This window comes from Penaeus chinensis, chromosome 10 (genome assembly GCF_019202785.1).
Source record: "Penaeus chinensis breed Huanghai No. 1 chromosome 10, ASM1920278v2, whole genome shotgun sequence".
NCBI classification, from domain to species: domain Eukaryota; kingdom Metazoa; phylum Arthropoda; class Malacostraca; order Decapoda; family Penaeidae; genus Penaeus; species Penaeus chinensis.
In genome coordinates this window covers 22,559,694-22,574,693 of record NC_061828.1, presented here as the reverse complement: position 1 = coordinate 22,574,693, position 15,000 = coordinate 22,559,694, and the positions used below count along the sequence as shown (strand labels likewise).

The window sequence follows — 15,000 nt, the reverse complement described above, 5'->3', positions numbered from 1 at the left end:
ATACAACTTCTAGAAGTATCTCAATAAACACCAAGAAAATAAGCTAAACAAAGTGGAAAGCATGATCTTTTTTTCATTACTTCAACATACATGAACGACCTATCCTCAGATCACTATCATTCCTGATACTGGGCAATCATAATTTATCTCCTGCACTTCTACACAGGTGCAGGGAGCAAGTCAAGATATTTATGTATGTCCACTCCAGGTACAGAAGCTATATAATCTTAATGAACACTCAGTCAAAATTGTCTTTTATCTCTATATTAATCATATGCAGTGCCTTTTTTTATTGGAGATCAACAATAGTTACCAAATATAACAAATACAGAATACAAACCAGATATTTTTCAAAATATAAAGTGAAATAGACACTATGGCTAAGACTTGCCCTCAGTAAGTCCACCCCCAAATATTAAAACAGAAAAATACCAACAATCTTACAGTACATAATATGAGACCACCACCAAATATTAACCCACACCAAATTGAGCCACAAGCCAGGCACAGTCAGTCACACTTGTGATAAATTAAAATCACAGGAAACGTGTTCTCCTCAAAGTCTACAATTCTGGCTGCAGCATATATGACTTTTTAAATAAAAACTAAACATTTTTAAAGAACACTAAAAAGAGCCTACTTTGGAAACTGTACCTCTTCAATTAGTATAGACAGCCAAACATGGGAATGATTGTTTATTACAAAATACAGAACAAGCTCAACTGTTCTTGGCATGGATAACTGCCACCCAGGAGAAAGGTATTCAGTGCTTCATGACAAGAATGGATGAAATCCAGAATGAATAAGTAAAGGTGAGGACTGACTGCACTTAAACAAACACATTTGATCATATCAGTTATCTAGATGGATACTGCATGTGAGCTATTCTTTTCCAAAAAAACACACCTAACTGCATTAAAATGATGGAAATATGCTGCTCCACAATTAGAATTTTAAATAGAACTATCATGAAATACTTTAATTCAGTTAACCCAATTAGCATGGGTGGCAAGACTACAATGCCATGCCCACTGTAATAAAGTTCATCTATTGTCATAGATGGCTCTACAAGGAGTCAGCTATTAGTCTTACCTATCTCAACAGTTTACCCTATTCCTTGATTTTTTCAAAGCTTCATTTCTATTATTTTATTATCTTTGATGTTATTAATATTTCAATAACAATTTAATAATTATAATACCAAGAAGAATGGTAACAATGTCAATATTAATAGTAATAGAAAGAAAAACACATTTTTCTGAATATTCAAGGAATGGGGAAATCAGGCATGGTCACTAGGGCCAACTGATAGACTCCTTGGTGGCTGAGCACACATGGAGCCATCTGTATGTAATAAAACTCACAAAGATCTAAAGAGGACAGTACATAAACCTACAGACATTGGATTTAAAAATAAGGAAAGTAACATCTTTATAAAGGCACAAACACATGAACACACTCACACATACATGCACACATATTGTAAAATTTTATATCAACATGCACAATATATTAACATGCCAGGTTATCTTTATAATAAAAAAAATATTATCATATTTATACAAAGTCATATTCTTCTCTTAAATACATAATCTGGGATGAATGTCAAAAATGGTAGCCAAAAATTTTATCTAGGTAAAATAGAGAAGTCTGTCTTCTCTGATATAAAAAGATCAAAAAGATCTTACATAAATGAAAGTAGTGAAATATGTCTAATTTATAACTGAGAATCTTGCTGAATTAATATATTTCCTATGAATATTGTGGGCATCCTATCTTACAATCTCAGGTAAAATAATAAGTATAATTTCAGAAGATAAAAATAAAGAAATACTATTCAAAAGTGTACTAGATTTTGCACCCTTGTACCAAATCTAGATATCACAAAGTTCATCAATATCTAAAGACAGAACACCAAAAAAGTTATGTGTTATATGTGGCCAATTTATTGTTTACTCTTAAAAGAAAGAAAGAAAAAAAACCTTTTATCTATGAGTTTCTCAAACATTCTAAAATGGTTGGTAATACTTCAGTCTCCCTATAAGCCACAACTCCTCCTGCATTGCTCCACTGTAAGCTGGCTTTTGGTGAATCAACATTTGGCTTGTGGTATTTTATCTGAATACTTTTCAACACATCTTCTGAGATATGCTGAAATGCAGAAAAGAAATACCATTAATGCATTGATCAGTGAGGGTAAATCATTATCAATACTGATTGCTTATGAACATCAAATTTGTCCAATTGGCATGCTTAAAGTCAACAAAAAAGTAATTTCTGTTTTGGTATATTTAGAAAAATTCTAATATCTATTACATACATTATCTTCAGCAGAGGTTAATAACTGTCTGTAGACAACTACACCACCTCCTAAGGCTTGCAGCAGACCATGAGGTGCTGCTGTGTCCCACCGGAAAGTTGAACCCTAAAAGAGAAGCAAAGATATTTTGTATCAGATGTGTGTTCACTAAAATTTCATATATGAAGCAGTTTACCAAAGAAAATCCCAAAGCATAAAACTTACTTTGGAGCAAACATATGCCACCACTTGACCAAGTGCAACAACAAGAAGCTTGTATCCAGCGCCAGAAGCATAAACAATGTCAAACTTCTTTCCAAGCATTTCCTGCACTTTTACATCTTCACTTGATGACATCACTATTATTGGACGAGGAGCATCAGAGGCAAGTTTATGGATTTGCATATTATGGACTTTGACATCATTATAACTGACACTCCAGTAGATTTGTCCACGCCAACTGAAAAGCAGCAAAACAAGATTTCAGCATTTGAAGGTCAAAATATTAAATACCCTCATATCACTCTATACATATTAGGCTATCTTAATTAATATACAATATCATGACTTTCAAGAAAAAAAATATCATAATACTACAACACATGGAGCACATGAAGTATAAGTAGTCATGAAAATAAAATCATTAATCATATCAATCAAGAGTAAATATTTGTTAAGGAATATAAAGTGTAGAAAACTGTAGCAAATTTAAACAACTAGTTATGCTCAGACCACAACATTTAATTTTGAAAGGATGTATTATTTTCTTAAAAAAGAAGGATACATACCTTTGGTTTTCTTCATCATACACAGCAAAGGGATGATTAACAACCCCTCCTATTATTTCACCAGTAAAGCGGTCATAAAAACCAATGAGGATAGTCACACTTGGAAGTCCACTGCTGTATATGCTTCCATTCAGCTTTCCAATTTCTCCTCTAACATATTCGCCAGTGGAATCTGAAATAAAACTGGTTTCATATATCAGCTTAATATTTCACCACCTTTACTTTTTATCCCCTTGATGATCCTTAAATCAGTTTAATAACTCATGCTGTTTTGAAATTAATTATTTAAATAGTGTTAGGTAATGCAGTATACTTGATTATAATTTCAAATATTCAATAACTGGTTCATACACACATAGTTGTAGATATCTCACAATAAAAATATCTTGATAAGAAAATCCAATTACTTTAAGATGTCAGCATCAAAATAGACTCATATGTCAGCAAAATACCCCTCCCCAAAAAGAGATATACACTGTCTTTCTCTTTTTCAAACAGACTGACTTTTGATGGATGGAAAAAGCAACACCATGCCCTTTACAGACTATCAAAAATATGCAAAGAAAACTGCTTGCCTCTGCTTACTTACCTCTGAGCAACTAGCAATTCAAAAAGTAAGACATGGGTTATTTTAGCCCTATGACTATGAAATACCCTGAAAAAGGTTATCAAGGTTTATAATGAATCATGAGGCTGTCACTGGCCCAATATTCTAAACGAGAGAGGAGACAATTCTTCAAGTTCAATAGAAGTCTCCATAGACCAAAAGTTCCTCTAAACCAGTCTTATGGAGGAAGTATTGGTAGATGCAGGACTAATCCTGCATCTAATGGATTAACAAAATCCAACAAAGGGATTGACCAGGTCACCACAATCAAAAGTTTAATAATATAGAACAAAGACTGTATTTGCCCCTGCTTCTAGAAAGTACTCTATGTTCAATGGTCCTAATGCATAGATGAAACATTATAGTACCTATCTATCATACATGCCACACATTTTGTATGTAATAAATTCACAACTCTGTATCTTTTTGTAGTAAGATGAATGTTCTTAAAGTCTGGTAATATTCATATAAACTTTTCTGTTTTATATTTCTATTCATTGAAAGTATCCCACACTGTATTAAACCGGAATATTTTCATATCTACATAACTGTTAGTAATATGACTATCAACTTACCAATAGGATCAATCCATATACCCAAGTTATCCAGAGGTATTTTCGGTATCTTGGCAGCTAATGTTGAGTCAGGTTTTACAATAATAGATGTATGAACAACAGCTGCCAATAGCTCTGCTGCTTCTTTGTTGCCATCTAAAACCTGCAATTAATTAAAACTACAAAAATCTTTATCAATTAATAATAAAAATAAAGTAATGAAAGGTTTACAAACACTTTCTCTAGAGCTTTTACTCTTGCCAATCCTGTCACATTGGCCTAACATTCTACATGCTGTAATAGGCATACTTACAAGCAAAAAATGTAATATAGGTATGCCAAGTTCTCTGATTCACTTATAAGAATTTAAGGATTTTTACGCTATTCTTTTAAGCTAAGGAAAAGAATATCCTTATATAACTACATGATCATATTCATATTCTCACCTTCTCAAGAAGTGTAGCTGTTTCTTCTTTTGTTGCACAAATCTGGACAATAACCCGTTCCCCAAGAGTATTTGTAAATTCAGCACTCTCTTCCCCTTGTACATGTTCTCCAAGTGATGGAATCTGTATTATAAAGCAAAATTACAATCTGTTTTTAAAAAAACACATTTATTTGAAAATTACACTATAACAATGATATGAAAAATTTTGTAGAGAAAAAACCTTTGAGCAAATAATAATCTAAAAATCAACTAATAATTTCTTCTTGCTTGAATATTCCAACAATTCAAATTTACACTCTATCCCAGTTTAAATGTGAATTTTAAAGTAGATATTGTTGTAGACTCATATTTAGTTTGCCTAAATAAACCCAAGAAAGCCAGACACAACAAACACATTCTGTGGATTCCTTTGCTAAGTGGTATGAAGAGTAGATAACACACCTTGTACTCAAAATAACTAAAAGTCAATTTAAGCAAAAGCAAAGGAAACTGAGACCTTTGTGTCTAATCCAAAAGTAGGAAATTGGGATGTAATATATATATAAGGAATTTGATTTTTTTTCATTTTTCTTACTATTTTTCTTTATATAGAACTGAGTGTTTTTTGTACTTCCTTTCACAAAAATATGAAATTAAAACATAAATCTAAAATTTTTAAAGTATTTTCAAACAACCAGCCTCCCACTATTTTGCAAAATACCATTTTCACTTTGAAGTACTCTATATTAACCAACCATTTGTGTAACATGATGCCTGAGAGCTTCTTGGATAAGCACATCGGCCAGGGTCTTAAAGTCTTGAGCAAACCTTTGATTTTTCTCGTTTTCTCCTTTTTCCTCTACTAACAGAGAAAAAAGCTTTGGCTCTCTCCGTATTGTCCGTGCAATTTCACCAGCTTTCTCAGAGAAGCTAAAAAGGGTTTCAATGAGCTCCATCTTGCCCTATAAGTAAAAAGAAAAATTATGTATAATGAGCAAATAATGACATATTGTACTGATCACACTAAACCAAATTGTCACTCCCAAAAACCATTCCACTCATGAAGTGTATTACGAATACAGTATCATTCAACATGAATTATATATGAAAGGCTGAAAAAAAAGGGAATAAAAAGATACTCATATCTTATCACCACAAACCTGATAAATAACAAATGCTGTAGGTTCAGTTTGTCACCATTAAAGCCCTTTGCTGGAGTGTGATCACAAAGAAGCCTTCTAAGTTGACTTTTCTGACAGACTGCCAGCTAGTATTTGATGTGGTATTATGCTTATGTAAATCACATAATAATCAATATTTCAAATTATGTCTGTCAAATGTTTTGTCTTATATCCCATAATTTCTGTTCCTTGTAGCCTACAATTTATACTTCATAACTAAGAAAGTCTTAATGGCAATACTGCAGTTTTCTTTTACAATTCAGATATGCTAATGCACAGACTCCACTCTTGGTCCTATACATTTTTTTATTTTTATCAGTATGGACTTTTTATATCAAAAGATTACACTGAACATATCTACTCCATAAAGATATATATCTGGAAAATTCTTATGGTACTCACTAACCTTTAAAACTGAATTCTAAAAAAATAATGATAATAAATTACTTATGATTCTAGTCTCTGAAACAATAAATTATAATATATGACTTATTACTCTGGTCTCTGGAATTAAATAAATGATAATAAATGACTTATGAGTCTGGTCTATGGAACTATTTTATTTAGTTAACTGTCAATTAACATTTTCTAAATTGCTCAAGCTGTCAATGCTGATACAATAACTGAAGATAATGGGAACTTACTCCCATAGTCAATCACTTTCTCACTAGCTTTCCAAACACAAACATCTGCCAGCTACACATTTGTGTGAAAGACACTGCATGAAAGTTTCCAGATGTGACAAGCAATTATGTTGAAACAAATCAACTCTGAGCCAACTTTCCCCTAAACACAATAAGTACAACAAAGTAAACCACTTATAACTAACAAAGGTTTTCAGTAATCAAATGAGGTATATATTTAGAAGAGAGCTTCTTATGCTGGGGTCCATGGACCCCTTGTGAGTCCAGAGATGGGTTTCAGGGGTCCTGATGACCAGATCAAAATTAGCATTTTGTGTCCCATATATGTATGAGAAATCAAATCTCAGTAAATAAAGTACATTATGCACATTACATGCAAACTTGAGTTTAAGTGAATATTTCTGGAGAAGGGGATACATAGCTTTCATCAGATTCTTAAATGGTCCACTGATCTAGAACAGGCAGTAAGTGGTGCCTTGTTCTCTACAGGTTGTTTTGAGGTAAAGGCCAACAAACCTTTACCATAGTCTATATATTCTAGCAAGACAGATTTTGTCTGGTACCTTATCTGAAGATGAACTGTCAGCAAGGTCTATAAACTGTCACAGGGACTCAAAAACAAATATTCCATAGTCCCACAAAACAAACAAATACACAGTCATGGTAAACCTTCCACATCATGGGCATGGTAGTAAGAAATTATGTTAATCCTTTTATAGTATTGGAGTATATATTTCTTATAATTTTCTTAATCATACCATGGTTATATATTTTGTTATTACTGTTACTCATGTATATTGTAATTAAGATGTATAGATATAAATGATCTTTATAACAGGGCATAAACAAGCATTAAATTTAAAATGCTGTGAGAGGCTAGTAAAACAACCCTATTCAGCATAAAACTCGTATATAAGAGCAAGAGAAAATTTGCTCATTCTCCCTCACTCAGTAATAGCCTCACAGATCTCTGTCACTGTAAATAGTGGACTATAGCATATTCATATTTTTCAAAGTGGTCGAATATAAGTGTTTCATTATCCGATCCACCAAAATGTATTTATTCCAGGTGCATTTGATACATTCCTGAATGAGAACTAAGTATAAAGAATAAACAAGTAAGAGAGTATCACTTGACTGACATGATCAAAGTACTATTACATGAAAAAGTAACTGCTCCAAATTAATTAAGAAATTAAGATCTATATAAGAATATATAGGAACGGTTACAAAACTCTATCTTGCTAAAATATAAATGGTAGATGTTTATTGACTATTGTCAGTATGGAAAGCACAGAGAGCACAGCATTGTGTAATGCATAAATCCATGGACTGATAAGAAATTGAAGATTAACATCAATCGTGCAGATAATTTTTCATACCTAACAGCATTATCATATGCATTCTTTATGCTTGTTATACAGTATAGCTTTGCATTTGACATGTTTGCATTTGGTGATATTGCATTTAGCAACTTTGATGGGTGATTTGCTGTCACCTCATGACAAGTAATCACAGTAATAACAGAAGCCTAGAGATGAATCATCATGTCATGAGTTAATGTCTTGACTGATAAAATCAGGTCACACACACTTACTAAAGTCAGATGATCACCCAGGCATAAAGTAGTGCATACTAATGTATACCTGGCCTTGTTTGCCTTTATCAAAAACTTTACCCACAGTTACTGGGCTATCAAACTATTAGCCAGTATCACATCTTGTGATATTTCATAGATGATGGCCACATCATCCCCACAATTCCATTTGATGTATACCAGGAGGGGAAGGGGATTACTAACAGATGTTATGAACATTGGCAAACATCGAAATGCAAAGATAAAACATGGTATCACATAAAAAGATGAGATGGCTCAGTCTGAGAACCACTGAGGTGTGCAGGGGCATAACTGATCTCAGGAGATACTCTCCCTCTTATCATCCTTAAATAAATTATGAATATTAAAGAAACTTCTATTGTTCTTCTTTAAGGTGCAGTTCAACTGGCTTTCTTTATGGGTGGGCCCCAACCCATCTCCAGCTGCCCTGCAAGACGTAGTGTTTCAATTGCGGAAATAGCCTCCATGCCAGCCCAGACATACCTAAAGATTGACTACACGGTAGCACGGAGCACAAACACAGTTTCCCACTTTGTGAAGAATGAGGAAAGAATACCAAAGTGATCATGGGTTAAGGTATGGAAAAAAAGAAAAGACCTATAATTATGCTAGTGAAGGAACAGGCAATGGAGGACGGTCACAGGTTATACAAATTTCGAACATGAAGGTGTCTTTATTATGCTTGTTGCATCTTATGAAACCTCAAATTGAGAAGAAGGATACTCGGCTGTGAAGGGTTATTCCTGTAGACCATCACTTGGCATTAATACTTTGGTATCTTACAAGAGGTTAGTGTTAACCCAATGCTGCCAGGGAAATGAACAGAAAATGGGGAAAATGCTGTACCTATTTTCTATATTTTTTGTGAAATGTCTGCCCATAGATGGTTCTGCTAGTGCTTAGCCATAAAGGAGTCAATTAGTAGACCTTGTGATCGTACCTGATTTGAAATGGCGGGAAAAACGTGTTTTTTACTAGTGCTATGAATACTGATGGTGTTAGTCTTATTATAAACATTATAATTATTATAATGTTTTTTAACATTAGCAACAGCAAAATAAGATAACGTAAAATATTTCGTAAATCAAAGAAAAGGGTAAACGGTCGAGACAGGCAGTACTCATAACTGGCTCATTGGTGACTTAGTACAAGTGTAGCCATCTATGTGTAAAAACAATCAAACAAGTACTCACAGTGGGCATTCCACGTGCGTACATGGGATACCCATCGGCATTGGGTTAAATAACATATTAGTTCTCATCTTTCATGCATGATTTTGCTGGTGTCCTTTTGTTGTTTATGTGATGTCTAATTATTTGTAAAGAAAATCAGATTAAGATTTAGTTATTTGCATATCTCAAGAATATTGATATTTCTATAAGAGATAATAATAATACTGGTAGGTACAATCAACAGCAATTAGCACAATGTGCAGTGAAACAAGTTTCAGGAATGCTAAATTTGCTTGTTCTTGTGATTAAAATAAGTCCCCTCTTTACAGTAAAATTTTTCAATTGATTATTTTCCTGTGTGTAAAAGTTCTTTTTGTTCCAGATACTGCGGCAGGAGAATGGCTCTGGATCATTAGAAAAAATTGTAGCAGAAAGCTATATTGACTTTATTTTTATTTGTTGTAGCTATATCATTGACATTTTTAGAGTTTTGCTCATTGTTATTATAAAGTTATGGTTGTATTTATAATTTAATATTTTGTAATGTATTGTTTATTTTCAAGTTTCTAATATTATTTCTAATATTATCTTATTATAGTTATAAGGTTGTTGCTAATTTCATAATTTTTTAAATATTGTAGTTTGCATTTTTTAGTTATTGGTAGTAATTGATTTTTTCCTCTTAAATTCACATATTTTTGTTACATTTGTAAATTTGATCATCATTAAATAAAACAAGAGGAAAATGTCTTTCTTGAACTACATACTCCTTTAACATAGATTAACTTGAATAAAAAATAAGTGCAAATGTTTGTTACCCAAGTAAATACTCATATTTTTATGTAAAAAATGACCACCATAAATGCACCATATGGCACTGAAACTATTAATACACACACGCACACGCACACGCACACGCACACGCACACGCACACGCACACGCACACGCACACACATATATATATATATATATACATATGTGGGTTTGTACATATACATGTATACATGTACATAAACACATATGTGTAGATATAAATATATGTAGATGAAATATATATGTGCATATGTATCTATAAACACATACATATTTATATATACATATTCGCTCACACCGACGAGCCTCGACGCAAGATGATTATCCTAAAAAACAAAAGAGTGTCTTCTTCTGTTTGCTTTGTTTTGTACAATAAATCATTTTCTAATAACTGATACAAGTAATACAGATAATACTACAAATCTTCCATGAGCTTATAGAAATATCAATATTTTTGAGACATGCCAATAACTAAATCTTAATCTGATTTTATTTACAAATAATTAGACATCACATCAACAAAAAGACACCAGCAAAATCATAAAGATATTCATAATTATTATAAAGAGATTACAGACAATAATTTTTATTTGCATCCTAGAAAAGCCCATGAATTTTTCTAGGAAAGAACACTTTAGGTCTGGTTATCGCGGGCTCCCCTCAGCCCCCAGATTTTGCACCAAAGTGCTACAATTTGGCCCAGATAACCAGGCATACAGCTAGAAATGAGTGTACACAAGGCCAGCTGAACTGCCCCTTTAGTTTACATAAGGGTATCTGAGAGCAATACATGCAAAATTGTATGGAACTTCTGTGCTTGCAGAACCAATATCATTTTCTTCATCTTAGTTAGGTTATACGATCATCAAGTGACACAGACTCTGCAATACTGTGAATAACAACGCACACAGCCATAAAGTAGTGTTAAGTACCTATGTGATACCACTAACCTTGCAATCAATATTCGCTTACCACTGTATCCATCCCCTTCAATTCTGCTAAACAGGATCTTGCCTTCCACTTGAAATGAATTATTTATACATGCACGGACTACAGCATCATATTTAACAATGCAATGCATGTTTTTAACTCTTTCACTGACAATGCAATTCATATTTACCTCTAACCACTGCTACATACACTTTTGCAGATATCCTCAGCGCCTGTCGGAAGCTAACTAAGCCGTAAAATAAAATTTTCCTCCAGCCTTCCGCGAATCCGGGAGCGAGACTTTGGCGCTGACGAAGGGCGATTTGTTTGTTGTTCTTCCTCCGCCGCAGACGATCAGCTGAGTGCAACCAAAATAAAATACTAAAATCGCGACAGTTAAGTTCCACTTCATATCTATTTAAAATTTATTTATTACAGAAAAACTACATTAACTTATTACAATAAGAATTATCTTGATGAATTTTAAATCCATACGTATTTACCGACAGCTGTTGGCGGACGGCAGCTTACCGCCCGTGTGATTGGTCCGTTTGAGGCATTTAAAAAGGTCGCTGGCGGGTTTAACGTGTGCCTTCTTGTTGCAAGTTTGAATGCTGCGGCTTCGCTCTTGGGTTTAAAAGCTATAGGCCTTGATATACGCTACGGCCAATGCTGTAAGTATTCCAGGTTTGTTTGTAGAGGTGTTGTTAAAGATACTGTCATATTATACTGAAAATGATATATTTGATCTAACATATAAGACAAATATCGCTGGCAGTCAGTCAGTGGCTGTGTCATACGAAATCACAAAATTATAAGTGGTCTTTGTGTTAAACAAGTACTCTTAATCATGTTGCATATGATTTAATGGAAGTGTGAATAGTATGACTGTCACATGAACATACACATCACCTGCAAATATCTGTTCACAAAATAAGACGATTGACAAAGAAAAGGGTTTTCCCACGTTTAATGAGATAAAGAGAAGGAACAGATTTAATTTGCTTTAGCAGCCAGTGTAGTAATCATTCGTTGAAATTCTTAGTTATTTCAATTATTTTAGCGGTTAGCCCAGCTTATAGGTCTTCACATGAAAAAAGTGTGCTGGAAGATTGAAAATGACCATTAGGATTTCATTAAAAAAAAAAAAAAAAGGTATGTAATTGTTATCTTGACAAAGACGGACATTTTTCATCTATGGCAAAAGGTGTACAAATTGAGAATAAAGGTATGTGATGCAGTAGAGAATGTAATAAAAAAAAAATACATTGCTCCATACTTTTTAGCCAAAAGTAAACCATGGATAATTGTTAACAAAGTGACTACACTATTTTTAGACTGTCCCTATTACTTTATCCAACAGCCATGGGGACACGAGAATTTACAACAAATGTACTAACCAGAAGGCTTTACCCCTTAACCCCCACCCAGTCGTAGTGGGCAGTATATTCATGAACTGTTTTCTTTAGTTTAGATATCATTCTTTGCCTACCCAGGTTATTCCATATATCACTTAGTAGCTTTTTCTCTCTTTATGTCATAAACTTACATTAGTACTCTCTATTTGTTTGTTTATAATTCATTTCTCTCTCTCTCTCTCTCTCTCTCTCTCTCTGTCTGTATGCATACATGTGCATTTATTTGAATATGTGTGTGTGTGTGTGTATACATACATACATACATATACACAGTACATATAAACATATGCTAGGGCTTCCCTCTGGAGATGGTAACTATTACTATGGCCTGACCACAAATAGGTGAAGTCAACTTTAGTGCTTATACTGCTGCCAGGTCTTCTCAACTCTGAGAGGGCAGTTGCATTCAACTTTAGCTATTTCAATTGTCTTGATATTAGTAGCAAAGAAGGGTGTACCCTGCCCCCACTGAGACAATCTGAGCTTTATCCTCAGACAGTCCTTCCAGGGTGAGGGCCACTATTGTCATCCTTCTCTGGATTGCCCCAAATAGGCTGGGCAGCAGGCTACAGGGTTCTTTGTCTGCATGCAGGGTTCCCAGAGACTGCCCCACAAGACAGACACTGGGTTGACACCTGGATCTTATGCAGAACTGTATTCACCTGCTACTGAACCAAAGCCTTCTGGTTAGGGAGTTAATAGTTCACCATACAATTTTGCTGTGGTGCAAGAAAAGCTAGCCCTTACCTTATGATATTCAGGTTTCTGTCTTTCCCAGCAGTCCTCCATTAGTTTAATTGGTGATACATATTTTGAATTATTATAGAAAAAAGTACTGGCAATGAGTTGTACATTTCTCAGCTTGTAAACTGTTCTAAGACCATTTTCTTTTCAGAGAACGCAAACACTTTTGTAGTAGACATGAGCCGGGCAATAGATCGATTGTCCTATCTACATGCCAGTGACTATGAGTGAGTTAATATTTCTTATTTTCTATTTGAATATTGTTTTAAGTTTTCTCTTAATTTTTTTTCATAACTCTTTAGAATCTCAAACACTCTCCAGAGTCTTCTTTCCTCATGTTGTAGGATATTTATGTAGACCTTGTTACTCCTTACTGATCAGTTTTCATATTTCATTTGTGATGCTGGATAATCCTATGCTAGCTTTCATGATTATATACATCTTCACTTCTTTTGCATAAAGGACATCCCATAGGCCACAAATTTATCGATAGGTTTCAGTAATTTTATTAATTAGTGACAACTATGTCAGAAGAAATTTTGAATAGAATTTGATGATCTCTCAGCTTTGTGGTGTTTCCCTTGTGTTGTATGTTTTTCCCTAAACTGTTTTCTACCCCTACTTGGTCACTTTCCCTTACAATTTATATAAGAAAACACAATTAATAATTCCTATATATATTTTTATATTTGTTTTATTTGAAGAGGCAAGTTTCTTATTTCATTACATGGTCATGTTTCAATTGCAGATTTGCACCAGACTTGGCAAGTACATTTGATCCATGTAAGAATCTGAATGATGTCTTCCAGTCCATCCCCATTGAAGAGGTTGATGTGGAGAATCTCAAAGTTTACCTGAGAGTAAGGCCAAGTCTGCCTGATGAACAACAAGTAAATGAGGTATGAAAGCTTTTATTTGTCTATCCCTGCCCTCTGCTCTCTCTCCCTCACCCCTCTCTCTCTCTCTCTCTCTCTCTCTCTCTCTCTCTCTCTCTCTCTCTCTCTGTCTCTCTCTCTCTCTCTCTCTCTCTCTCTCTCTCTCTCTCTCTCTCTCTCTCTCCCTCTCTCTCTCTCTCTCTCTCTCTCTCTCTCCCCTCTCTCTCTCTCCCCTCTCTCTCTCTCTCTCTCTCTCTCTCTCTCTCTCTCTCTCTCTCTCTCTCTCTCTCTCTCTCTCTCTCCCCTCTCTCTCTCTCTCTCTCTCTCTCCCCTCTCTCTCTCTCTCTCTCTCTCTCTCTCTCTCTCTCTCTCTCTCTCTCTCTCTCTCTCTCTCTCTCTCTCTCTCTCTCTCTCTCTCTCTCTCTCTCTCTCTCTCTCTCTCTCTCTCTCTCTCTCTCTCTCTCTCTCTCTCTCTCTCTCTCTCTCTCTCTCTCTCTCTCTCTCTCTCTCTCTCTCTCTCTCTCTCTCTCTCCCCCCCCCCCCCCCTCTCTCTTTCCCTCCCATCCCTCCCTCCCTCCAAATTTTACTAGGATTTCCAGCTACTCAGGGAAGGGAGAAAGTCTGGGTTATCAGTTTTGGAATATCAATCTCTCTTGAATTCAACTAGGATTGGGCTTGATTGAAAGGTTTACAGAGCCATGTATTGCTCAAGGCTGATCTAGAGTATAATTTTTCCCTTTTTTCAGGATACACAGGTTGATATTTTGGATAACCACAGCATCATCCTTACAGCTCCTGCTTCCTCAAACACTTTCAAGAATAGCACAAATGGCATTACAAAACTCAGTCAAAAGTAAGTAAGATTATAGTAGAGAAAAAGACATTTAGAAACATTAACCCAATGCCACCAGGGATGACATGTATACACC

General features: G+C 34.6%; 2 protein-coding genes across 4 annotated transcripts in view; one reads left to right on the top strand and one right to left on the bottom strand.

Annotated features, from left to right (window-relative positions):
• Positions 1 to 1,276: 1,276 nt before the first annotated feature.
• Positions 1,277 to 11,402, bottom strand: LOC125029675 (inositol polyphosphate 1-phosphatase-like). Of its 2 annotated transcripts, none has more exons than XM_047619727.1 (8): positions 11,225 to 11,402; positions 5,431 to 5,637; positions 4,695 to 4,817; positions 4,270 to 4,411; positions 3,088 to 3,259; positions 2,525 to 2,759; positions 2,321 to 2,425; positions 1,277 to 2,151 (listed from the first exon to the last, which is right to left on the bottom strand). In XM_047619727.1, the coding sequence occupies exons 2-8, from the start codon at positions 5,629 to 5,631 to the stop codon at positions 1,990 to 1,992; spliced, it is 1,140 nt and encodes a 379-aa protein (XP_047475683.1). In that variant the 5' UTR covers positions 5,632 to 5,637; positions 11,225 to 11,402; the 3' UTR covers positions 1,277 to 1,989. The 2 variants fall into 2 exon arrangements, with proteins under 2 accessions (XP_047475683.1, XP_047475684.1); XM_047619728.1 differs by having other exon boundaries at positions 11,245 to 11,358.
• Positions 11,403 to 11,561: 159 nt separating this feature from the next.
• LOC125029674 (kinesin-like protein KIF20B) overlaps positions 11,562 to 15,000 on the top strand; it is a 26,016-nt gene continuing 22,577 nt past the window's right edge. For both annotated transcript variants that reach the window (XM_047619726.1, XM_047619725.1), the window contains exons 1-4: positions 11,562 to 11,708; positions 13,348 to 13,423; positions 13,945 to 14,095; positions 14,818 to 14,924. In XM_047619726.1, the coding sequence (XP_047475682.1) occupies positions 13,374 to 13,423; positions 13,945 to 14,095; positions 14,818 to 14,924 (308 nt within the window). In that variant the 5' untranslated portion in view covers positions 11,562 to 11,708; positions 13,348 to 13,373. The remainder of the gene's footprint in view (positions 11,709 to 13,347; positions 13,424 to 13,944; positions 14,096 to 14,817; positions 14,925 to 15,000) is intronic.

Bases quoted from the DNA above. Each gene is read 5' to 3' on its own strand.
- LOC125029675 (XM_047619727.1), bottom strand. From the start codon at position 5,631: ATGGAGCTCATTGAAACCCTTTTTAGCTTCTCTGAGAAAGCTGGTGAA. The intron at 3,260-4,269 runs GTAAGTTGATAG...GTTTTATTTCAG, and splicing joins TATATGGATTGATCCTATTG to ATTCCACTGGCGAATATGTT. The intron at 2,152-2,320 runs GTATGTAATAGA...TCTGCATTTCAG, and splicing joins TAACCTCTGCTGAAGATAAT to CATATCTCAGAAGATGTGTT.